This window comes from Atheta coriaria, unplaced genomic scaffold (assembly GCF_025399875.1).
Source record: "Atheta coriaria isolate IRGN ID8LTWV9N9 unplaced genomic scaffold, Caltech_Dcor_3.1 hic_scaffold_3_pilon, whole genome shotgun sequence".
Taxonomy (NCBI): domain Eukaryota; kingdom Metazoa; phylum Arthropoda; class Insecta; order Coleoptera; family Staphylinidae; genus Dalotia; species Dalotia coriaria.
The window spans coordinates 843184-869920 of NW_027045445.1; the positions used below are offsets into that span (position 1 = coordinate 843184).

At 36.4% G+C, this 26737-nt stretch overlaps 3 protein-coding genes across 8 annotated transcripts; all 3 read right to left on the minus strand.

Moving 5' to 3' along the window:
- Nucleotides 1-1731: 1731 nt before the first annotated feature.
- Mtr4 (exosome RNA helicase Mtr4) lies at nucleotides 1732-7173 on the minus strand. Of its 2 annotated transcripts, XM_065318005.1 has the most exons (12): nucleotides 7021-7173; nucleotides 6581-6833; nucleotides 6388-6495; nucleotides 6036-6278; nucleotides 5152-5888; nucleotides 4793-5085; nucleotides 3898-4174; nucleotides 3656-3828; nucleotides 3283-3474; nucleotides 2949-3190; nucleotides 2659-2895; nucleotides 1732-2594 (listed from the first exon to the last, which is right to left on the minus strand). In XM_065318005.1, the coding sequence occupies exons 2-12, from the start codon at nucleotides 6706-6708 to the stop codon at nucleotides 2105-2107; spliced, it is 3120 nt and encodes a 1039-aa protein (XP_065174077.1). In that variant the 5' UTR covers nucleotides 6709-6833; nucleotides 7021-7173; the 3' UTR covers nucleotides 1732-2104. The 2 variants fall into 2 exon arrangements, with proteins under 2 accessions (XP_065174077.1, XP_065174078.1); XM_065318006.1 differs by lacking the exon at nucleotides 7021-7173 and having other exon boundaries at nucleotides 6581-6834.
- Nucleotides 7174-7337: 164 nt separating this feature from the next.
- Nucleotides 7338-10349, minus strand: LOC135804025 (uncharacterized). The gene is made up of 3 exons (XM_065317787.1): nucleotides 9628-10349; nucleotides 9064-9343; nucleotides 7338-9010 (listed from the first exon to the last, which is right to left on the minus strand). Exons 1-3 carry the CDS (start codon nucleotides 9752-9754, stop codon nucleotides 7453-7455), a joined length of 1965 nt encoding a protein of 654 aa, XP_065173859.1. The 5' UTR covers nucleotides 9755-10349; the 3' UTR covers nucleotides 7338-7452.
- Nucleotides 10350-10950: 601 nt separating this feature from the next.
- LOC135804024 (uncharacterized) lies at nucleotides 10951-18335 on the minus strand. Of its 5 annotated transcripts, XM_065317786.1 has the most exons (4): nucleotides 13378-13760; nucleotides 12987-13123; nucleotides 12665-12929; nucleotides 10951-12585 (listed from the first exon to the last, which is right to left on the minus strand). In XM_065317786.1, the coding sequence occupies exons 2-4, from the start codon at nucleotides 13117-13119 to the stop codon at nucleotides 11043-11045; spliced, it is 1941 nt and encodes a 646-aa protein (XP_065173858.1). In that variant the 5' UTR covers nucleotides 13120-13123; nucleotides 13378-13760; the 3' UTR covers nucleotides 10951-11042. The 5 variants fall into 5 exon arrangements, with proteins under 5 accessions (XP_065173858.1, XP_065173856.1, XP_065173855.1 ...); XM_065317784.1 differs by lacking the exon at nucleotides 13378-13760 and adding an exon at nucleotides 17948-18335 and having other exon boundaries at nucleotides 12665-13123; XM_065317783.1 differs by lacking the exon at nucleotides 13378-13760 and adding an exon at nucleotides 16457-16898 and having other exon boundaries at nucleotides 12665-13123.
- Between the last annotated feature and the right edge of the window lie 8402 nt (nucleotides 18336-26737).

A 26737-nucleotide genomic window follows, 5' to 3' on the forward strand; every position in this document is an offset into this window, starting at 1 on the left:
AGTCAGTTTTCCGATAACATCAATATTTCGGAAAAGTCGGGTGAAAATCGGTACAGACTAAATTGAATCACCCTTCGGATTTTCTCGAAATTTTCCAATCGTGTGAAGAATGATACAAGGAATCAATTTTTTAAAGTTTTGATCCATTATCTTAATTAATTTTCATGTTATTAGCCATTTTCAATAATTACGTAAGTGCAGTAAATTGAAAATTTTTAAGTGTTATATATGGCAGAATTCCACTCTGAATACGAATCTGAAAACCATTTTTCTTTAACTCTATTAGTTTGCAGGAAAAGTGCGATAAACTGCTTTCTTCAGTTTTTCCATCATTCCTTAGTCAAAAATTAAAAGTTACAAATTTGTACTTTTATATCAGAAAATTAAAGAAAACGCTATCCTGGTTCATTTATCTTAGTACCATTTTGTATTCAGCATAAAGGTTTTGGCAGAAATCACCATTTTAAATTTTAACGCATTTGCTCAGTAGAGCACAATAGCACGATTGAGCACAATGCAAAAACACTTGAAATATGAAATGGGTTCTGTTCTCATTTTAATAAAAAAGTTCGATCCTGTATTTCGACAACAAAATATCTTGAACAAAAAAAGTTCGTCCCTGTCTTTCGAACAAAAATAATTCAATCAAAAAAGTGCGGCCCTGTTCTTCAACACAAAAAAGTCCCTCTTTCACATTTTATAAATTGATAAATTTATTTTTAAAAATTAATAAAATCATTGTGTACAGAGGTTCTTCATCATTTTATCTGTCTATCGACAGAAAACGATATCAACTAAATGGCATTGTCTTTCGGCAGAAATTCGACTGCTTTCTCTGAAATAATTGCATAAAATAAGGAACAAAATAACAAATTTGTATATATTTATATAAATTTATTTATTGTATTGTATTTTATATTGTAGAACATGCTACATAAGATGAACAACTCACAACTTGTAGAATAATTAGTCTGCATTGCATTGCTAACATAGCTTTATGGATTTCAAGAATACCATTAAAGCCACATTACCAACGCAAGGAAAACCAAACAGTTTATATCATCAGGCAAGACCAGCAACCGTTGCAATAGTTGGATACTTAACGCGAATGTTTGATCTAGTCACAAACCAAAACCAATGCGACTAGACCAAAGCACTCGAGCGGAATATCCGAACACTTCTAAATCACGAATCTATAACAAAAGTATAAACAAAATAATTGCAATAATAATTTTCAGCTGATATTGAATTCCATCGTCAAGTTACTAATGGCTGTGATATGAAAGAAAAACTACAAACCACACCAATAGTTCCTTGACAAAGGTATCCATTTGATAGAAGCATCGCAGTGGTTCAACTTGTAGATCTTTATACAACTGCTTGTTTTGGTAACGCCAGCCGTCCGAAAAGCAAATCATCACACGGCTAGATAACCAAAGACAACCAATTGCATCTTGTTTGAAAACAAAAATAAAAAATAATTTCAATTGAATATTTGCAGATATGCAGATGGCAGCAAAACGCGAGATCATTCCGTACTCCAAATTAAAAATATTGGTGTACTGGAAGATCCCACGGCTCGTCACCATGTTTCATTCGCACGTTGACTTAAAATTATTAACACATTTTCACAAGTAGAGCGACGAGTGTTAAAGCTTAAATCCGAATTGGGGCGAGTTCAATCCGTACTATGCGCCTCAAACGCAGCATATTGAACAGATTGAAATCGCCAGAATTCGCGATTTATTACAACTCGCCATCGGCGCACATCACTCAGTCACTACAAACTGATTAACTAACAATTTTGTTGCTGGAGTCGAGATGTGTTCAAGATCACACTCGGTTGTACACTGAATCGCCTCGTGACAAACGAGCCCCATTTATACAAAAATTTCTAGGGGTAGTGAAACCCCCACCGTCAGTCATGTCGCACTTCCAAGAATTGTAGTGGCGACTGAAACTGGCCTGAGGCACCAGGTACCAAGTTAAGCTTCAGGTAGCACAACCCTCCGCGAAAACAATCGCGTCCAAGGCTAACGCACACCAAAAAGCATCGCACGTCGTTGCTTAATTTAAAATTCTTACTACTAATTATATCTGCAAATTACAAGTACAAACTTGATGCAAAAATTATATCGCGCTTGATTAGTTTGATGGCCGTGTTGAATTTATCTTCTAGATCGGTGTTGCCTATAGTTTTCGACGCCTGCACCATTTGCCGAAGAAGTTCTTCAAGTCGTCGCATGCAGCGAATGATCGATCCCTCAAACACATCGGTCATCTTACACAGTTCACAAAACGCCGATCCGTTGCACCATGCAAAGACGACATCCATCATGGCTGGCTTAAAACGCTCCACATACTTGTCCTCGTCAAGAGGAAGTCGCGCTTCTGTGCTCACCTTGGCTATACGGCGCGCTATGTCTTGCATTTGACGTAGGGCACCACATAACTCCTCGGAGAGCTTAGGAAATGAATTTCCAGAGGTGTTTTCGTCGAAAACAAAACAGCTGAGCAGAGCACATGCTTGCGCAGGAGCAAGAGCGCCAAATATGCCGTTGAAGATCATTTCGGAAATGAGCAATTCATCACCACTGCAAAATCGAATGTTTTTTTTTTAATGAATAAGTAACATTAAAACAAAAATTACTTTCATACCTGCTAAGTTCACATGCTACACGTCCTTTCAGTTGTATAACATCCGCATTCGTGCAGTATCCTAACCGCCGAAGAACTCGTTTGCGACATTTTAGCTCGTCTAACTGAAGAACAGATTTAGCATCCATCAGTTTCTTTTTGGCGGCTGCTAGTTGTTCCTGGCATTGTACTTTTTGTTCATACGATGCATAATCGCCGGTAAGACTGTCCTTTTTATGCATAGGGTGTTCATACATGCTGCACAACATATAAATTAGTTTTGTAAAAATGCTATCCTTTTAAATATTTACCGTTTTTCTAAACTTTCAATCCTTTTCACGATGCCTTCAAACTCGCCGTCAGAAATTTTCATGTCGTTAATTGGGTTAAGAAGTGGTGGACCACCAGGGAAGCGTTTTTTCACCTCGCAGATGGCTTTATGTACACCACGGCGAGCATCGCGTGAACGCAAATCGTTCGGACAGTGCAGGCGTACCGATGAAATATGAGTTATTAGCGTTGAAGAAACCGCCAAAACTTCTACTTCACCAACCTTAAAAAAGCATCAAATAAATAATAATTCTAATAAATAATTGCTCATATTACTTTATAATTTAAAATTGCCGTTATAAAATCGTTTCTTACCTGATTAGCTGGACAAGGTTTTGGAATTTCCTCGTCATCCTTACTCGCAGCGGGAAGCACATGCAAAAGTAAGTCGACCTGAATTTTAGTGGCGCTCCTCATCGGATTAGCTTTCATTCGACCGGTCGTCTCCGCCACCTTCTTAAAGTTTACGATCGCACCCCAATCGTATTCATTGCCGTTCATCTTAATCTGCAACAAATGTACAATCACACCACATTGAACTACCCGTCATAACAAGAATTATTGAGATTTAAATAATTTCCAAAGTAATACTCAAATGTTTCCCCGAATACCTAATTGCTTTTGGATATATTTCTCAGATAGGGATTAAGATTGGTGTGTAAAATGCAAAATTCTGCGAATAACTCACTTTAACAAGTCGTCCCGCTTGTAAAAATTGCACCAAGTGTTTCGGTTTGGTGATAAATCCGCGAAATTGCTCACCCAGGGCGTCCAGCTCGGTGCGAATCGCATAATACGAAGCGATTTCTTCTTCGTTGTCAATCTTAAACGCGTCATACTTCTGTTTTACTTTTTCATAATCTACAAATAACAAAAACGACATCAGTTATCTATGTAAAATGATTTAAAATTAAAAATATTATTGCTCACCATCATAAAGACCCGGAATGGCCGCCTGATTCTGGAATTGATAGAATGAACGCTCCAGCATGTACTCCGGATTGATCTCTTCAACGCGCAACAGATTTAATACCATGTTATATGTCAGATGAAACGCCGAATTGATCGGATCTGGCTGACCCTTGACGATTTCGCGGCCTTCCGCTTTCGGCAGCTTCTCGTCCACCATTAAAATAACGATACCTTTGTCGTCCAAACCACGCCGACCAGCTCGGCCGGACATTTGTATATATTCACCAGACGTTAACTGAAGAAAAACATTAAAGTAATCAAATAGTTTGTTTATAGTAGGAGGATTGAATGTTCCACAATGAGACGTTTGCAACATGGAACAAAATGGCGCATAGGTGGTTTCTGTTACCTCTATCAGTTATTTTTTTTGTTTTGATCACGCTTAAGAATATTCATTATTGTAAGATTAATATAGAAGGGAGTAAAAATCAGAGAAACACCTCAGAAATTGATCCAAATAAACAATACGACTGGGGTTTTGTCTGACGTCATGCAACGTCATAATAAAATGGCCCGACAACGGTGGAGTTATGTTACACAAAGCGATAAAAACGCGATTAAACCAAACGAAACGTGACCAACCGCTAAAACGAACGTGAATCACAACGCCAACGACATGAATCCTGCTGATGCATTCTTTTCGTACATCTATTACGCTCGATTAAATTAAAATATTTAAAATTTAATCAAAAAAAGTTTAATAAATATCAGTTTCGAGAGTTGGCGTATATTTTATCTTAACTGTTTAGTGTGATAGTAAAGTATACGTCATTGAAATAAAGTTTTACGGCACAGGGGATTAGATTTTGCATAAAATTACACCGAATTGCATGCTCATTTAAATTTTACTCACCCAGCGATAATCACGTCCGTCGAATTTGCGCATACCTGTGAATAGCACAGTGCGCGCCGGCATGTTTAAGCCCATGGCGAACGTCTCCGTCGCAAACAATGCCTTAATCAGTCCCTCGGCAAAGAGAATCTCGATAGTTTCTTTCAGAATTGGCAATAGACCGCCATGATGAATTCCGATTCCGCGTCTTAACAAAGGGAGTAAATTCTCAACTTGTGGTAAGTGCTTGTCTTCTTCGTTGAGAACATCCATGGCATTTGAAAAGACTTCATCAACAAGTAGTTTTTCAGCACCTGATTAACGAAAAAAAGAAAAAAATAACATAATTTGTTTGTAAATGAAAGTATTTTCTTTCATACCTGTATTAAAATCCAACTTTGTCATGGTTGTTGCATAAAGTTCGCAATCCTTCTTGCTGAAGCTGAATACAATCACTGGCGCAAAGTTTCTCTCCATAACCATCTTCACAATCTTAAAAATATCCGTTCCCTCGGAATCTTTATTAGCAAAACCACTTTTGCGTCCGCGCTGATCACCCTTTGCTGCATCGCCAGCATTTTCCAACACCGCCATGGCAGTGGAAAAGTTGTCCTCCTTAAATGTACCATTCTCATCTACAACCATGTGGATGCCTTGTCCGCCACACGGAAAAACAAAATGTTGCAGCGGCGTGGGACGGTAGTCAGTGTAGACGACGTGACATGGCTGATGGTGCAAATGTGCTACCCATTCGGCAAATTGTCTTGCATTGGGAATAGTCGCCGAAAGAAAAACAAAGTGCACGTTGTGCGGCAGCAGGATAAGCGTTTCTTCCCAGACGACGCCTCGTTCCTTGTCACGCATGTAGTGGATTTCATCGAAGACAACCCAGCCGACTTCACGCATAATCTCCGAACCGCGGTACAACATGTTCCGCAGAATTTCAGTGGTCATGATTAAACATGAAGCGCTGGGGTTGATTGTCACGTCGCCAGTCACAAGGCCAACGTCTTTGAATTCATCGTAAAATTCACGATATTTTTGATTCGACAACGCTTTGATCGGTGTTGTGTAGATTACTCGTTGTTTATTTCTCAAGGAGGTTGCAATCGCGTATCTGGTGGGTAAAAAAACAAAAGTTGTTGATCCAGTCATGCATTCCGCCATTTTGAATTTGGCGGTTAAACAAAGTTTGCAGCCAACATGTGCAATATGAATCACCATTTTAAATTATAAAAAAGTATCTGTAAACATGTGTACTTACTCAGCAACAACAGTTTTGCCAGCTGAAGTATGAGCAGAAACCAAAACACTTTGGTTATTTTCAATGCAAAGAATGGATTCAGTTTGGAAAGCATCCAAAGTGAATGTGTAAGTTTTGGCAGGCTCTGCTCTTCCTGGTAGAAGTGGAGTGTATCCATGACCTGGAGGACATGCAACTTCATGTGTGCATGAGCCAGTTGTTTCAATTGGATGCACCAATATTCTGTTTCTCAACTCTTCAAAGCTAGAAGCAACGAAATAAATTGGTTTGAATGTTTGAAGGTTATCAGAATATGACTTCAAATTGGATATCTCTTGATAACAAAAAAAAGCGCATGTATTCAAAGACTTACTTAATGTCATCGACGTTGACGTCGTCGTCGGTCTTCAACTTCTTGTTGGCAGCGACTTCGTCGTCATTTAACTCACGCTTGGAGTTTTTGATGTCGACGGCGGCGACTCTACACAAAGCAAGATTTTATTACCGCGGCGCGCATGGAATGGCGTGCTCATTTTAGGTTAGGCTAATCAACATCCGCGACTCACCGCTTGGCCATCTCGTCTTGCCGGGCAGCGGCATCTTTGCCGGCTGCATCACTGCTGGTGGTGTTGTCCTCATCGTTGTCGTCGTCGTCGTTGAAACAATCAAAAAGATCGTCGATCTGTTGCGCCATGCTGGGCTGGTGCGGTTGCGGGCTGCGAGAGATGCGATGCGGACACCACGCCGCGGATTCCCACCAAATTTTTTTGCGCGCGCCGAGCGGATCGCATCGACTCAACAGATTGAAACGAAACAGACCTATACCATAGTCGTGTGTTAGGCAGAGTTCGACAATGTGTTGGAAGGAGGTTGAGAGCAACTGTACAATGGCGGACAAGTTGACCGATTCCCGCGCTCTTCAACGTATGAAACGCATGGAAGATTTTGACTTCCGGTGTGCTTCGACAACATAAAATGTTCGAATGTTGAAATTGTTTAAACTCACCGTGCTTCGTTTACAATTTATTTGGAAGGCGCACACGTAAAAATTTCAAGTTGTACACTTGGGAATTGTGTTTTGAACAGCTGGACGTTAAACATTGCTGTCAATTTTGATTTTTACATTTAAATAAATATTGTTTTCGCTTTGTTTCCGAAATATAAATTAAATAATTTTCAGATCTGATAAATACACCTACCATCAATTAAACACATAAAAATTGTTTTACAAAAAAATAAAACGGGAGTTTGTTGTAGGCAACCAATCATACACACAATGCAAGTTTTTCAAAACTTTGCCAAAATCTCCAATAACAAAACAAAAACCATGAAAAATCGTTTTATTAACATTTCAATAAAATTTTAACAAAGTAAACATAATTCTGCTTAATAAAACAATTGAATTGACCATTAATTACAGCACATCTGTATAAATAACTTAAATTCCATCAGTTCTGTCAATCCAATGCTCACTAGTTTCCTTGCAATAACAAAACATTTGCAAGTTACGACTGTTCGTACATCCGCTTGTTGTTTTATAACTATCCGAGCGTGAAAACCCACCGTACGCTTCCATATTTCCCGTATGCATGCTAACTTCAAACTGTGCTTTCGGGAAAGTCTGGAATTCAACAACAACAAGATCATCATTCCCACCATAATGATTAGTAGCTTGATACGCTTTCAACACTCTATCAAGTCTATAACGCTCGCACAACTGTTCCCCATTTAATTGTACAATGAGTGAATTTAACTTTCCTACCGCAACATCAGCAGCCATTTTGATTCGGTCTGAGTTTGTATCAATTTCAATTAAATTCGAACATGTACACCAATGATCAGTAATATTCGCATCTTGACATGACCTTTCTAACGGAATCAACTCCATTAACGATTTACACTTGGGACAACCTAAAGATGGTTCCATTTCATATGATTCATCCGCCATGTTTAAAACTTGTTGTAATGTCATGTACAGATCAAACGGTGTCACCATACGTTGTGTATTCATTTTCAAAATGGCGTACTGATCTGGATACTCCTTCGGAAACCACTTCGGAAAGCGAAAATAAAGAAAAGGCAGACGTTCTTCTAAATATCCAGTCAGTGTGTTCCTAATTGGTCCGAATCTTATACCATGATCACTCAAAAATATAATCAAAGTGTTATCTTCTACAATATCAGATATTTCCATCAGATAATCACGAACTTTGTCATCCATCTTAGCTGGTGTGTTAACATCTTCGTGTGAGTAGCTATTCGTCCAAAAGAAACCAAAATGTGGATTGTGTTTGTGTAAACGTGCGAAATCCATCGCGACGTTCCAAACCCGTTCACCATCTTGCACCAAACCGGAACAAAATGGCGCGCCGTCAAATGTAGTAGTTGATAGGAAGTGTGCACAGCCCAAGTGATATGCACGAGTGTAATAATCAACCGGGGAATTATTAAATCCAGGTCGTTCAAAATTAAACGTGGCGATTTTCGCTAAATCCTCCGCATATGCTGTGATATAACCTTTATCAGAGAATCTCCTCCAGATAAATGGACAGTTATCTAAACCACCAGGAAGTGAAGGTTTACAAATGTCGTAGGTCTGTGATAAATTAAAACCTGCTAAGATAGCCATCAGATTCGGTAGCGTATTTTCTCCCATTTTTTGATAAATCTTAAACTCCATCCAACTGGGATTAGATTGCAGTAAATTATAAGTGTGTGGCATTGTACGAATGAGATTAAGTCGAGATATGCTATCAATACCAAGAATTAACACGTTCATTTTACGATGTGTACGCTTAAGTACTTTTTCGCGTGTTTTCAAGTCAGTTTTTAACGTTAACTTGTTTAGTTTACTTCGGACGGAAGCTGTCAGCGCAATGGGTTGATGGATATTTTCGTAGAGTTTCGATGTCGCAATATCTGCACAGCGAATATACGTCGCATGTTCATTAGAGACTTTCAGAGGAAAACTTGAGAATTTTATGCATTCACTCAATCTAAAACAAAATTTAAATTATTAAACATTAATTTTGATAATTAATTAACTTACATCGCTTTATTATCATCATATGTGTTGTTTAAAGATGGCGACTGCGCTCGTGTGACGTTAGAAACACAACATGTCAGATCAGGATAATCCACAGAGAGAATTTCGTGGTTTCGTTGTAAATAAACGTCGATTTTATTGGAATCTAACACCATTTCAGTCAATATGGCACTGGTTGCACATGAGTAGTACGTCTTTTTGACATAATAACGCTTGGCGTCGTCGTTCCATGGATTGAGATTGACAATCCGACATGTTGGTGAAATCAACAGGTAGAAGCCATCTTAGAATATTAAAAATTCATTAAACTAGTCACATATTACAAAAATCTATAATATTTTATTGAATAAATTAAAATTGAACCATATCTGAATTATTTATTAACTGCCTTCACTGGAATATACGATAAGATAAATATATTTACTTGAATTTTATCACGTTGCATTGTTAAGTAAATGATTAAATATTGTTATGATTCATATGATGGGTAAACAAAGCCATTTTTAAGAAAAGAAATGTTTGTGTTTAAAATTATTAAAGTTTGTCGAGTTGGTTAAAGTTTGTTACCTTGAGTGAGGTAGTAATTATAGTCCGTGTTGAGGAAATAGTGCACCGGGATGAATTTGCACGCGAGAAAAACGAGAAACGCAAACACAAGCAGGAGAAATAGTTTCGGTCTCCGTGTCGCCCGCATTTTCTTCTATCGCAACTAACCCACTTATCGCACTTCAGATTTTAATTAGTCATTGTTCACTTTAATGCAGATAAACAAAGTTCTTGTTTATGGTAACAGGTCACTAGGTTTAACATATTTTTTATTTCTATGCGATGCAAAAAGGTTACTTCACTTTTCTTATATTAATTGAACCGGTGTGTGTTATGATCGCGCGTTGTGAGAGAAATGCCATTTTAACGCGCCGCCTCGTCATTTGCACCGGTTAAAACGTAACTCAGGACGACAGAGACGCAAAAGTAATGCGAGGCGAATTCGCTGTCGCGTCGATTTTATTCCTTGGTACCATTTGTTTCACTCTATCTTTACAGTCGCAACACGACAGTCATCACGATACCTACGTATAAATATGCAATACACCATAAAACATGCGGAAAACGTTTGGAATAAATTGATTTACAACCGCAAAAAGTGAATTTAAACACTTCCTACGATTAATACTATCTAAATGTGATCGTGTTTAGTATTTACGGTTGTTAAGTTTATTAATACGCGCGTGACGTCCGAAAATACTTGTAACGGTGCTAACGGCGGCAGTTAGACTGCATTAGTGTTTAGATTGAGGGCAAAGTCAGAAATCCCACTGGTATAATTAACGCATTTGTTTTCACTAATGAATATTCAGGATGCATTAATTACCAGAATAATTTAATTTCAAAACGTTGAAAATTTAGAACTATGTAGGCAACTTTGTTTGTAGCAGTTGTGCAGGGCTGTCTTTAGTTTTTTTAAATCAAAATTTCACAATACGCCAGCTTTTGCCCGCGACTTCGTCACGGTAGTGTTTAATAAAAGTGTAATTCGTTTTTACTCTCTTGTTCTCGACATAGTATGTGTCACTTCTACCAATAAGATTCGCAGTTTTATTTAAAGAAATTAATTATATAAAGAATTGCAAATAATGCACTTTAGCGCGCCATCTCGAATTCAATTATTTAACTAAAACTATGATTGAATCTCAATGCCAAATTTTATTCTATAGAAAAGAGCTCTGTCTTTAGTGTTTTCCCAGCAATTATTCGAATTTTCCTCGCCGTAAAAACCATCCTTGGACTTTAACGAACATTTTAAAATTGAATTGGCCAAATTGGTTTAGGCGTTGTTGAGTTATGCGCTTACCAACACATTTAGCGATTCATTTTTAAATTATAGATAAATTTTCGCTGATATAATTTATTTACAAATTAGTAGATTCTTAAGTACTATAATCACGATATAAATTACAAAACTTTACAAATGTTTGACACTTTTACTTGCAGTGACACATCAACTTTAAATAAGTATCATCCGTGCACTTAGCAGTTTGCGCATACGCATCTAGCCGACTAATGCCGCTATACATTTTCATTTCGACATTGTCTTCAATGTCATCTAAAACTGCACCCTTGAGTTTCTTTCCATTGTATTTCAAACTCATCGTAGCTTCAAAAGTAGCCGTAGGTTTCGTTTCAATCACGACGATCAAAAAGTTCTGGTCACAGTCAGCGCCATCTTCAAAACACTGCGATCTATATGTATTCAGTATTTTCACAAGTTTAAATTTGGCACATTTTGACGTTGCATTCTTCTCCGCAGTAATATTTTCGATTTTTTCTATAAGCAAACGCGCAGCTTTATGCGCAAGTTTAGTAGCGCCATCTTCCTTGCGATAGTTGAAACAGGTACACCAATGTTCCGCAATAGCGACATCTGCACAAGATCTATTCAAATCAATGGGAGCAAACAACGAATGACAATTTTGACATCCTTCACTCTGCGTTATATCATCATCAAACCCAGAATATTGCAAAATATCCTGAAGAGTCATGTACATATCATACGGCGTGATTAACCTATCCTGATTAAGCTTTAAATTATTATATTCTTCTGGAAATTGTTCCTGGAACCACGCCGGAAACTTCATAAACAAAAACGGCATTCGTTCTTCAATATAACCAGTGAGTGTGTTTCGAATCTTGCCGAATCGGATGCCATGATCGCTATGGAAGATAATCACCGTGTTATTGTCGGCCAGTTTCATTAAATCGTTCATATATGCTTGCACCTTAGCATCCATCCTTCCAGGCGTATTCAACTGCTGATGACTGTAGGTATTCATCCAGAAGAAACCAAAATACGAATGATTTCCATGAACGCGTGTGAATTCCTTTGCCGCACGCCATATTCTCTCGCCATCTACTTCCGGTCCAGTACAATATGGCGAATTGTCCACTGTACGCGCTTTTAAATCACCACAAGCCAACTGATAACTACGCATGTAATAATCAACCGGTGGTGTTGTAAAACCTTTTTTTCCATAGTTAAACGTAGCCATTACGTAAGAGTCCTCCGCATAGGCTGTGACATAATTATGGGCGGAAAATCGATGCCAGATAAAATCACATTTATCTAAACCACCGGGAGTTTTCGGATTGCAGCGGCTATACGCCTGAGTATTATCCAAGCCGGTGAGCATCGCCATTAAATTCGGGAATGTATTATCCCCGATTTTATTAAATACTTTATATTCTAGCCATGAAGGATCGTTGAGAAGAAATGCGCGTGTTTTCGGCATGGTGCGGATCATATTCAATCGAGACACGCTGTCAATTCCCACCCATAACACACTCAATGGGCGGGCGAAGGATTTAAAATTGAGTGTTTTGTTGAGTATCGTGGGTGTTATCGCAATGGGAACGTGAACATTTTTGTAAACCTCTTTCTTTTTCTTCAAACTGCGACACGTTACCATAGACGGACGATCATTATCGATTTCAATCGAATTATTTGATATTGTTCGACATTTTGTATATCTACAATCAAAAATAATAATTACAACTTAGTAGTTGTGAAGTAGGCAACTCAATAAACATGCATGTGGTCAATGCTTACGTAATTTTATTATCTATTTCGACGCCAGAGCCACGATTGACACTGCTGACGCAACAACTAACGCCATCTTTGGCGTACTTTGGCACTAGTTTTTTGTCGACCACTAAAATGGCGACGGTATTGTTTTCGTTCATGTGAACACTGGTTAAGAGCGGATGCGATGTGCAGGATGTATAACTTTCGTTCTTGTAGAAATGCCTCGCGTCCGGATTCCACGGATCGAGGTCGAGAATTGTGCATTGCGGCGTTTTTATTAAATACTCGCCTTGGGAAACAAAAACAGGCGTTGATTTGGATAATAGGTCTAAAACAGTCGTCCTACCGTTCGTATGAAAGACTATTTCGTTGTTTGTCCGTATCGTGCCCAGTTGATAACAAGTGATGATTATTGGCACAGCGAGGATCAGATAAAGCATGTAGCGGTGAAACTGTAAAGTCGTTTTCGCAGACTCCATATTTCTGAAAGTAAAATTTTTTCTTTTTAAAAATTTTTCGTTTAAAATTAAAAAAAAATTAAAGTAAAATTAATTTGAACAAATTTTTTCGCTTGTTTTTCAATTCCCAGGATATTTAAAGTTAAATTGAAAAACGAACATAACCTGACTTTAACCGTTTTGAGAGTTACCTAAGCGTAATCTCAAAGTGCAACGAATTAATAATGAGTCGGTACTGATGTGTTGTTGGAGGGTGCGTTCCAGCGAAATAAAACTCACGTTTCGTGCAAACGAGGCACTAAAGCGCGAATCTCCTCTCATGATGCAGCTTCATCCATTTTACAGTGGCTGTTGAGCCGCACTTGCACAGACTACATGTTGGGAAATTCACGTCTATCCAACTTAAACTTGACTTGAATACCGAAATAAAATACAAACGGAAATATCACATCACGTGCATTGATAAATATTCAAGCGCTTCAACACTAAACAAATAAATTAATAATAAGTAATCATAACACCATGTGCGATTGTTGCAATCTATAATTATTCAGTGCGCACAGTGTGGTTGTCTATTTGAAAGTTTCAATTATGAGCTTAATTTGATTCATGCTTGTTTTTATTTTATGTTGTTGATGCGTTGCCGCGACCACTGCGACTGCGAAAAGCGAGAGATTTTGCGGCGGCGGTATGAGGCGGCGGCTGCGCCGCGTCGATATATCACGCATGCGCGGTGCGCAGGACATCTGCAGATCGGAATCTACGCAAGGACTACTGCATCCTGCAATTGTCATCTGGATTGCTCCAATTCGGTTCGATTTTTTGCGTTGGCATTTTGCCATTTTTATCGTAAACAGGAAAGAAAAATTTTAAGCCATTACATGATTTAAAACTTCATTAAATAGCTATTTTTACGCTTTTTGTAGTTCAGTTTTAGCTTAGACTTGCGTTGCCAAAATTTTGATTATAAACGCATTGGTTTAAAATAAGAAATTAAAAATATATAGTCAAGGCGCCATTATTTAGTAATATTTAACTAAATAATGGACAATTTTGGACTAAATTTTATTTTTAGAGTTTTTATTATTTATTTTCCAATTTTTGTGTGGTTCAGTTATAGTTCCGAATGATTTGATGAGAATTATTGCAGTTGCGTCGGGTGCATCGGTGTGATCATCATTAATTCAGGCCTTACCCAACGTAAGGATTGTGCAGTCCTATTCTAGTATGTATTATTACTGTTATTGCATCTTGTATTGTTTCGGATTTCTTTACTAGGTCGATGGGTCGATAGAATAAAATTATATTTTAAATTTTCACGTACGTAATTTTACCCAAAATTACAAGTAACTTTTGTAAATGTAAAATTAATTACTTCTCTTTTCAGTTGTGCCTATTCGTTAAATGTCAATGTGTCAAAGTAATTTATGAATAATTTACGCGTTTAACGAGCCATTTCCTACACTTTTCAGCAAAGTTCAACACTAGAATCCATCGAATATCAAAACTTCTAAATATCAAATTAAATATCAGAAATCACCTGTCGCTTGCGTCAACTGTTATAATTACATTAATTCCTGCTTAAATATGCATTAATTAAGAACGTACTGGTGTTACACTGGTACTGATTGTAATTTTGTTAAGGAAATGAAAGCTGATATTCTGAAATGCTGTAACACACAATTCGATTAATCTAAGTGAACTGCAATACAAGTGTACGAAAGTATTAGAGGCGTCAAATATCGAACAAACAACCAGGAAACACGCGCTCGATTTGAGAAGATTAATCAGAAGTAGTAATAGTGTAATTTATCCAATGTTTGAGTTACGGTATAAGTGCCGCAGTAAATTTTCCAATCAGAACTATTTTTTAATTCTGTTACAACAATATGTTTAATTTAAACATCTATAATGTAAAAATGAATCACAAAATGTGTTGGTAAGCGCATAACTCAACAACGCTTAGACCAATTTGGCCAATTCTTTTTTTAAATGTTCATTAAAGTCCAAGGATGGTTTTTACGGCGAAAAAAAATGCATAATTGCCGAAGAAAACCCAAAGACAGCCCTTTTCTATAGGATAAAAGTTGGCATTGAGATTCAATCATAGTTATAGTTAAATAGTTGAATCCGAGATGGCGCGCTGGAGTGCATTATTAGCAATTCTTTATATAATTAATTTCTTTAAAATGAAATTGCGAATCTTATTGATAGAATTGACACATACTATGTCTAGAATGAGAGAGTAAAAACGAATTACATTTTTATTAAACACTACCAGGTACGAAGTCGCGGGCAAAAGCTAGTTTTTGATATTTTTAGCTTCAACATGTTTTTTTCTCAATTTTTGGAGATATAAATGTCTAATGTTTGAATTGCGTAGCAAATTTTCCAACCACAACTATTTTTTAAATTTTATTAAAACAATAAGTTTATTTTACGCATTTAAAATAAACGTGATTGAGAAGACCATGAAAATACAGGTGAATGTTTAGATAATAATTATACCTACGTAGAATAAACGAATCAATGACTTCACGAGTGAATAATAACTCGAATGCATCCTTAACGATGATGACCAATTGAATATATTCATCAGAATCATTAACTTGAGTCATCAAGGAAACATATAAAATTAACGGATACATAAAGATGTAACTAATAATAAATTCATAAAGATAATTTCAATGCACAATCATAAAACAATTAGATTAATAAAGAATATCTTATATTGTTTGACAAAAGAAAATTATTCCTTTCAAAACTGTAACTTTTTATGTTCTCTTTCCTGTTTGTATAACATAACCAAATATTGACAAAGTGTAACATATCATAGTGTAACATAACCTAACCTATAATTACTTTAAACACTTAACTACTCAATGTTTTAGCGTTTATAGTGAACACGTGAATTGTGCGTAATATATAGGTGCCTAAGTAGTTAACGCATACGACATGTATGTAAATAATGGCCTAAAGTGAGTAATAGCTAGTAAACTCAATGAATAAATAAGAATCAATTAGTGTTTGTTCTCTGGTCTGGGAGTTTATGGTATCGCACTTTCTTTATCTATATTGAAAGTTTTCACTTGCGCCTTTAAAAATGTTTTTTACCTTTAAAGATTCACAAATCACTTTTATTTTACTTTAGAACTAACTTTAACACCACATTATTAAACATATAACTGCGGTTAGCATTTTAATGAGTTAACTGATGAGTTAAATAATTATCTGAGAAAATAATAAAAGATTAAGATAATTTTTCTGGTTTGACCATGACAATATACTCGTAGATAGATAACGTAATGAAACTTGTGTATTTAAATAATTCTATTGGATTATTTTTTTAAATAATTACCTTATTTTTCATCACTTGTAGAGAAACATTGAAATATCCAAATGTTGATAACGTTTGTAACACCAATTTTTAATTAATTTCAAAAATGTTTATAAGAATCACTTGTGACTACTTGATGTTTAATTCCATTGTTGTTTCTTGTTCGAGTGCGGACTGCAAACAGCCACGATAAAAACATTTGTTCATAGCGCAGTGTAGGTGTGGGCGCACATCCGTTGATACGATGATAGTAGTAATTCTTTAATTTTACATTCCCCAACTCCAACCAATTGGAATTAATTAGCTAATTTCGTTTATAACTATTTTGAAACAAATACCACATTATTTATTGATATTAAAAATGTTGTTATCAGATTGATTCTACAGAATTATATAGATTTTATTGAATTAAAAAAAAACAGGATTATTGCTTGATGCGTCTTGGCTTAAGTAAATCTCAACTAAGACTGACGCTAATCCAAAACATTAAATCACACTAGTCATGATGTGCTTGCACACTAAGAATACGCGATGTAAATTAACGATAAATGCATTCGTAAGCAAATTAATTCATTGGTAATTCACACTGTTATTTGTTATTTTTACGATTTATGTATTATAACAAAAAACGTTTATTATTTGTTTGAAAATTAAATTAGCCGAAGTGAAAAAGAGAAAAATAAATAAAAATATGTTGATTAGGTGGAATATTCAACAGGTAAATATTAATCTATGATTTCTCAAGAGAATGTTGCACCTTTTGTAATTAATTAAAAATAATTAGGGTAGTGGTAGGTTTTGCCCGCGACTTCGTCCTGGTAAAGGAAAGTCCTGGTAGTGTTTAATAAAAATGTAATTCGTTTTTACTCTCTTGTTCTAGACATAGTATGTGTCAATTCTATCAATAAGATTCGCAATTTTATTTTAAACAAATTAATTATATAAAGAATGGTTAATAATGCACTTTAGCGCGCCATCTCGGATTCACCTATTTAACTATAACTATAATTGAATCTCAATGCCAAATTTTATCCTATAGAAAAGGACTGTCTTTAGAGTTTCCCCGCTAATTATTCGAATATTTCTCGCTGTAAAAACCATCCTTGGACTTTAACGAACACTTTCAAAAAGAATTGGCCAAATTGGTCTAGGCATTGTTGAGTTATGCGCTTACCAACACATTCTGTGATTCATTTTTATATTATAAATTAAATATTTTTTCTGCTATACTTTGAATGCTTACATCAAATGTAATACGAATCTATTTTGCAACGATAATAAATATTTTTGATGCATTTACATTTTACATGCACTTTTTGCGTTTTTTCTTCTTTCAAGGCAAATAAATGACCATATTACAAATACAAATTATTATGTACGTATAATATAATTATGTACTAAGTTTATATTAACAAAAAAGAACCACCTTGAGTTTTAGTCTAAGGTGTTTTAACTGACATCATAAACAGAACAATATAATCGTGACTTTGGTTGCTTGAGGCATATACTTACACTTTTTGCTATTGCAACGAAGCAATTTGCTCCTAGATTTAACTGTTGATTGATTGATGACTTTATGTTTAAGGTGGTGTGTAATCTTTTGCATCATGTCAAGGCTCATCTTTCAATGTCAACAATGTCCACACTTTAAAACAACGAACACGAACACTCCCAGAATAACTTTTTTACTTCATTTTAATATTTTTTTCACTGTTTACAAATTATTTTGTTTTTATCAATAATATCTTTTGAAAATGTTTTGATTAAATTAACTTTAGCAGTTTGGCTTGCAGTCTAAAGACAAAATGTGAATGTAAATCGTTAGAGTTCGTGTGAACATGTGAAATTTGAATTTTTGCTTCTTTTGCGGTGCGTTGCGCGTTCATTCGTCACACTTCGCGGATAATGAGAGAATGATTTCTATTTGCATTGCGCAATCGGGTACCGCACGCGGTTTCTATCCGTTGAAGAAAAGAAAATATCGAAAGCGTTGCAAAGTGTGGACGTGCACCATCTGGCACAACCAAATTAAGAGTTCATGTTTTCGGTTATTTTACTTTGTAACAAGGCTTCTAAGTAAAATTTACGAGAAAAATACAAATTCTTTTTGTATTCCGTTTGATTCAGCTTCCTTTCGAATACTGGTGGCGACATTGTTTAACTACAAACGGAACTAATAAAATGCTTGTTGGTACATCACAATGAATCTATAATTAGTTCTCTAAATCAAGCCTTTCTACGTCAACTAATATTAGACGCTCACCTAGCTATTGGAAATTTATTAAAAGTACATCGACGATGCACAAGATTTGAGATTGAATGCAATTGTTCAAACTCTCATATTCATCAGAACGATAGTCAATAGTAAGTCAGACCTTCGCCGATAGGTGTCGACACTAATATCCAATGTTGAAAGTAAATCAGAAAAGACTCTGGTGTTTAACAAATTTAAAATTTATTTTTTTAATAACAAATATGAATAATAAAATTAAATTATTTTTAAAATTATTAACTAAATTTGTAAATAAAATTTCACGAAAAATGAGAATTTTTATTTTCCAGATTCATTTTAATACTGGTAGCGACATCTGCTATCTAGAACTAAACTCATAATAGTAGAAAACCACGTTAAGGATAAATGAGAACTGCGCCGATAGGTGTCGATATTAATATCAGCATTGAAATTAAATCACAGAAAACTTACGTTTAAAATGAATTCAAACTTCCAATTTGTTCTGCCAAACAAGAATTAAACATTTCTGAATTAAAATAATAATTATTAACAAATAAATAGTTATTTCTGCTCCCAAAATGTTTACCCCTCTGATTTATCCTAATTTTTAACCCTGAAAGACGTGTTTGTTACGCGTAAATTAAAATTTAATCGGATTCGCAAGTTATTCGTCCGTATTGAAACGGAAAACGTTCGTTTGACATGTCTGGCACGTTCGAGGGTTGCTCATTTGCACGCCACTAGGATGGGGTGACATTAATTCGCATCGTTTCGCTATGCAGTGCACTTGCAGACACGCAGAGACTAGCGGCGTCAGCGAATAACTACGCTGTTTTGCAATTTAAACAATTTTAAAGTCAAGCGAGCGAAGAGGGGTAGCTTGGTATTTTAGTTGCTAGCTAAACGCATCCGGGGGGTGGTGTATATCAGCGTCCCCAATCTGCCCCGCATGTTTGTCCGTCGCGTCCGGTGCTTTTTAATTCAAAAGCCACCCTTCTCTCTAGCAAGTCGAAATCGAAACGTGGTACAAGGGTCGACCCCTCGCGCAAATGTCTCCATGATGTATATTTAGCTTAATATTAGCAATAGTATCGCGTTGATTTTCGCGTTGACTGTTGATGTTTCTGCTTTCTGCTTGGTTTCGTTCACAAGCGAATAAGGTTTATACGGTTTGCATCAGCCGAGGGTGCGTCCGTCTGCAAGTCTGGTGGATGGACCGGCTTAGTATGCTAATGCGATTGATCTCTGGCTGGATCAACACCACCTAACTACCCCGGTGCAATTGATGTGCGCGTTGGAATGGAGCAATCTGGATGCGATCGAACGCTCTGCTTACACTGCCGGTTATATTGGCTATATACCCATTGGTTACAATGCAATCGGAGTGAGCCGCGATGCGTTTTATTTAATCGAGGTAAGCCGGTCGTATTTATGTTCTCGTTGCGAGACTGCGGCCGGAATTAATGCGTTTCATTTCGGACGCAGAGCGCGCAACGCGAGCGACATAAAACAGGGCGAAATTCGCTTCGCTTCGGTTTATAAATCTCTCCGCGCGGCAGTAAAACGACTAAAACGCATCGCAAAATGGTGGAAAACAAACGCACCGCGCAAAGTATAACGCACAGCGTCCCGGAAACACAATGTAAACAAGCGAAAATGACGCAAAACAATCAAGAACCAACAAATAACAAAGAATAATGCAAAATATTCCGGCTACTATGTTTTGGTAGCTGCTGAATGTTTACAAAAGGTTAAAAAAGTTACATAACCTCAATATTAAACTTTAATCGACTGACTTTGAAGTAGAGTTCACAATATGACAGAAAATAGTAGTAAAACGCTCAGAAAATACACCAAAATTCAAAATATAACCTCAAACACTAAAATTCATTTAATATTACCTCAAATATTAACTATGGAGTGATTTTTTGGGCCCAAAATAATTTTTTCAATTAAAAATAACAAAAAATTAATAAACTTATGAATTATAACCTCAATAATAAGCTTCTCAGTGGTTTCCCACAAACACCAATTGTTTTATTAAAGTTCAAACAAGTTTAATACTTGTTTTATGCATCTTTATGATAATACAGCACTCGCGTTCGGTTTGAAAGCTCTTGGGGCCGAAAATTAATGCATTTCGATAGCGAATCCGAGGCGTGTTTGCGTCTTTAAATAAACCGCTAATGTGTATTTATGGCGGCGGCGGCGCGCGCCCCTCGTCGCTTTATTGCGGATCGCAATCAAGATTATTACAATTGCCGTTAATGCCGGCCGGATTACGACTCGCATTTGCGCTTCTCGCCGCTGAACGCACAGTGCCATTGTCATTTTCGTCGTTAGTCGTTGCATACACACCCGCGCGCGCGCTCATGTCACACACTCACTATACACGCAGGAGTGTGGTTAGGTCACGCAAAGTGCATATGTTTGGAGGGAGGCGCGCGCGCATAGGGTTAATATTAGTTACAAATGGATATTTATTGTCGTAGGCGGACGCTTTGTCGTTTTTAGTCTTTGAGTCTCGCGTAAAGTGGATGATGGCGGACAAAAGCTACGAAATGGACCGCGTCGACGAAAAGGGGACGTTGAAAAATGGCGGATGTGGCGGAAGACGAATACGCCGATTGACGATTGTCCATTTCGCCTTCATTCAACCGCGGCACGTGTCGTTTGTATCGATGTGTCAGAGAAAAATCGTCCGGATTCATACGCATTAATAAAAAAGAAAGAAATTCATTGTACACACAATCATTCAAAGTATTCCAAGAAAGTTTTAAGCAATCAAATTTCCAGCTTATACCCTTAAGTTTATCATAAAAACGGAAAACCATTCAAACACTTATCAGTTCGCGTAGTTTCCGGTATAATAAAATGAATGATAAATGTTGTTGGTCTTCTTCGCGAATATTACGTATTAAAATAGCGGTGATGAATAGCTTCAATTTGATGCGTTGTGTTATAAGGGTAGGTTTTTGAAAGTTTTAGTTGAACTCGCTGCCTACTTCGCCGCTGCGCCTGCTATCGCAGTAAGAAAAGTTTAAACTTTATAATACATTTATAGTTTTCGAGTATTCGGCGCATTTCGCCGGTAATAGGGGTAAGTAAGTAGAGGGTAGCGCGGCGAACAACGAAAGAGAGGAATTTTATCGGCGCGCGCTCCGACTGAGTTATTCCTGCCATCGAGAGACGCGCTTCGATGCTATTGCGAAACTCTCAACCTCTTTAACTTGCGCTACTGCCCCCGCCGCACACCCAAACAGAATTTACTTAACTTTAACTATTTCGCTTCAAAGTTCCGCGCGCATTGTGCAACTATTAGAGGCTTTATCTTAGCAGTTTATCTGATGTCTAAGGTGGAAATTCTCTATTAATATTATTTATATACAATGTGTTCAGTAAAATAAAAAATAATTTATTAAATTAACAATAAAATATCACTACTAAAATATTATTATAAAATACTAACCACATTGTATATAAATATCTAAAACTTGCTGCCGTTTTCAGCGCTTTTCAATTGCATTGTTTCGTTTCGTTGCAAACTTTTTCGACACAAACTTCTGCCACTGTCGTTAATCTAATGCGTTTACGTACGTAGCGTGAATTAGTTTCCGGGAAAAGCGCGAAACAATTTCAATTAATCAATCGACACCAATTTTCGATACGGAAATGCGCCGTAAAGCAACTTAAACACAACGACTCTAACTAAATAATTTACCATTCGCCGCTACTCGTAAAACTTTCCAAGTAAACACGCGAGTTAAACGTCGGAAATAAATAAATCAAATGTTTTTAAGTGTTGCCAAACAAACACATGGCATGTAATTATAAATATTAAATTTTCGGCACGGTGGTGCACGGTTTTAATATCAAAAGTGATGGTCGAGTCTCATCTGTTAATGTTGACACTGTGTCACATTATACTATCCGCACTCCGCATGAGCTAATATTATTTTATCAAGTTTATGCAGTTTATGCACCACGTCGAACTGCAAGTAGGCAACCCAATAAGCGCACGTCGCAGCTGCCGAACGCGTGTCCGCCACGCGGCGACTAAAATACACTCTCGTGCACAAATACACCCATCTGAGCGTCACTGAGCGTTGATGAATAACGAAAGCCGGAAAGTCCTCAGGGATGGAGAACATGTCGAGGGATGCAGCCGGGTTGACGTTATTAAATATATGTAATATAAATATGAACGTGAGGAGCGATGAGATGCGATGAGAAGACATCTTTAAAATGTTGCGCCGAAAGGCGAGAGGGAATTGCAATATGACCGGATGGGAAAATGAACGCCAGCGCAAGGGGGTGAGATGAGTATGCTGGGATGATTAGGGGGAGTGTGCAGCTGTATACATTGTCTTGGGGGTTGTAAAGTAATGAATGCATAAATTGAAGATTGATTTACAGGAAAAAAATTGGAACTTATTACTTTGATGAAGGATATCTCAGGAACAAAGAAACATGTTAAAGTGAAATTTTTGACGTTTTATTAGAAATTTTATTTTTAATTATGTGTAAAAATTTGGATTTATTTAGTTGTATAGTTTCTTTGTTATACGCTTTTAAATAAAATTTGTTTTTTGTAAAAAACTCAATTTTTTTAAAAGTTTAAATTGGAATATCTTTTGTTCTAGAAAGAATTTTAAATTGACTTTTTAACTAAATTGTAGTAAATTAACGTAAGTTACTATGATAAAAATTTGGTGTTAATACAATAGAAACTGCCGCCCCCAGGCGAGTTTAAAAAAAAACCTAATCAATTTCACAGAATTTAACATCAACTGAGATTCAGTTAAAGAAATATCAATTTTAGAATTAATTATCCTTGACTGTTAATGATCCTAGTCGAGTAGTTCATTAGTGGCTTCACACTCGGCGCGTTTCATTGTGCGCTCTTCCGCACTTGAACCAGAGTGGCGGCGCGTCCCTCAGCGGCGGCGCGCTGCGCGACTCTCGCAGAAATTCTAAACTTAAATTCCAAATTGCAAACACCAAATTGACTTTCGATGTACCGTTAAAAGTGCCACCGCCACCGCGTGCGCTGCTTCCAGAGCTTGTGTTTACCGGCGGCACGTAATGATATGCGTTTGCATACGTTCGACGCGTTAGATATCAATGAATTTCAATCCTCTTATCGGGAGGGATCGTGAGCAACAGCAATTTGTGCTCACCGTCGTCGAAAACCACCCCAGAGGCAAGCGCAGACTAGTTTAAAGCTAAGTTGGGCGTTTTGAATATCGGCGAAATAAGCGTATGCAAATTGGGTTGCATACGTTCGCAGTATATAATGTATTTGCTACTAGATGGCGCAAGAATAAAGATGCAAGTATGCTTAAAAGAATTGTTGCATGAAAACGTGAACAAATATGGTCGCTGGCTTGTTGATTTAGTTGATTTTCTACCCCAAGCGTGTTTGTATCCATCTTCTTGCGCCCTCAATTCCGTTGATGGCGGCGCCGATGATGAGTTTCAAGTGTTTCCGCATCTTGCTCCCCTTTTGTGTGCAATGCAATCGAGACGCAGCCATCAGCACTCACAATCAACTCAATCCAACAAGTTATCATTTTCATCCCCTTTCATCCACAGGACAAACTATACATATATTTTTTACGGGTAAAATTATTTCAAAAATCAACCCTTAAAAGTTAAGGGTTGAAATATTTATTCTTGTTGAAGTTGTTAAAAGTAAAATTCATGACGTAATATGTTCCGCTTTTCCTGACTAGATCTGTTTTTTGTCGTTTGCCACCCCCGGCGATAAGTTTCCATCAGCGTGCAAGGGTGCGTTCTCTCAATTGTCAAGGTTCGCGCCGAGTTTCACTTGGCTTCAATTCCGCGCACATTTTCTACTTTTGCCGTTTCTGCACTTTTGCACTTTTGCACTTGCTACCCCACAAGATGTTCGACTGCGCGGGGTTGGGGGGTAGTATTTTGGTGGCGGTGGAGTTGTTGCTCGTCGAGTGCAGGCACGTTTCGAGTTTAAGTTTGAACCTAAGTTTACCGCGCTACTCCCGGCGGGTAGAACAAATGATTGTGCCGAAATTGACAAAAACCAAAACGTACTAGGGGTTGAAACAAAAAAGACTTAAATTTAAGAAGAGAATAAAAAATCCAGCAGTGAAAACTAGGTCAGTAGTTTAACTGAGAAGAAAATAAATGAAAAAAATATTTCGGATTAAATTTAAAGGATATTTTAAAGCACATTTTAACATACGGAAATGTAAAGTCCGTAAAACCACCCCCTATGGCTATACAACCCCTTAAACATCATAAAACGCATAAAAATAATAAAAATTCATGGTCCACGGCGAGCCACCACTTTAATAGAAACAAACGACAATAATAAAAAGTCGTAAAATGATAAAAACCACGACGAAAAAGAAATCACTTTTGCTTCCATTCGCTTTTTCTCTGTGTACATATTTTCATTTGCGATACGTTTCTCAAACATGACATATTTTCACATTTTCATGCATTACGCGATTCACGCGTGCTTTATTTTTATTTCCACTCTTACTTTTGCATTCGTTTTTATTATCACTATTATTATCATTCAAGCCTACAACACAAACCGCTAGACTTGAATTTAGGTTATGTTTTATGGTACAGGTTATGGAGCGCGCGCAAGCATTCACACTGGGATTGTAGGGTCTATAATTCGGTTGTAATTCTATTAGAGTGTTCATTTATTTCGGACGCAGTGGGAAATCTTACTTTTTGTGAGATCGTTTAGGCGTGATTTGTAAATCGCTATTTTTTGCCCTATTTCGGGAATTTAGAAAATTATATTACACGTTGCCCCAAAATATTTATAATTTTAAAATTTTTTTAGAATTTTAAATATTTAATTTCGTGAAATCTATAATATAAAAATAAATCGCAAAATATGTTGGTAAGCGCATAACTCAACAACGCCTAGACCAATTTGGTCAATTCTTTTTTTTAAATGTTCGTTAAAGTACATGAATGGTTTTTTACGGCGAGTAAAATTCGAATAATTGCCGGGAAACCCAAAAGACAACCCTTTTCAATTGGATAAAAGTTGGCATAGAGTTTCAATCACAGTTATAGTTAAATAATTGAATCCGAGATGGCGCGCTGAAGTGCATTATTATCAATTCTTTATATAATTAATTTCTTTAAAATAAAATTGCGAATCTTATTGATAGAAATTCTATCATAGAATGGACATATACAATGTGTAGAGCAAGAGAGTAACAACGAATTACATTTTTATTAAACACTACCGGAGCCAAGTGCCGGGCAAAAGCCAGTATGTAAATAAAATCATACAAAAATTATAAAAAAAAAAACATAAAAATGTATACAATTTTTTAAATTGAATTTTTAAACATTTCAACCTTAAATAAATTGATTATAAATAATATCATTATTTTTAACGATCATTTTTATGCCCTATGCCCAGGAATAATTATATTATATCTATAAAATAATAAATAAATAAATGTTTTACATTTTTGCCTCGTATAGTTTGACGTATTTACGTAAAGCATAAAACTCCAACAATATTTTCACGTAATTCCGATTTCAGTCGAAACCCTGACCATTTTAATTACCCAGAAATTGAATCGTAAAAGTCCACCATATTAAAATAATATTTTACGACGAAATAGAATATTAATATTTCGCTGCGAAATAAAATGATGAATAAATAATTATGGTAAAATAATAATTACGGTGCAAGTTAATAATTGAACTCCATCATCAATTATTTCGATGTAAAAATAACATTTATAACGTTTTTAGTTCCACGAATTGTATTTACTCAAATTTGTTGCATAACTTTTGTTATTACAACGTTATTATAAAAGTTCGCACATTTTTAGATAACGAATTTAATTCAACGTCAATATTTGAAACGATAATTAAAATAACTTCATTTGTTTTCGCGTAATTAATTGATTACTATTATTCTCTCTGCGTAGTAATTTATTTTTCCTTGTTTTGTTGTTTCATCGAACAAAAACAACATAAAAACACTCAAGTTACACACACGCAACACACCAAACACGTTCAATAATATGATTTACTCCCTTTTC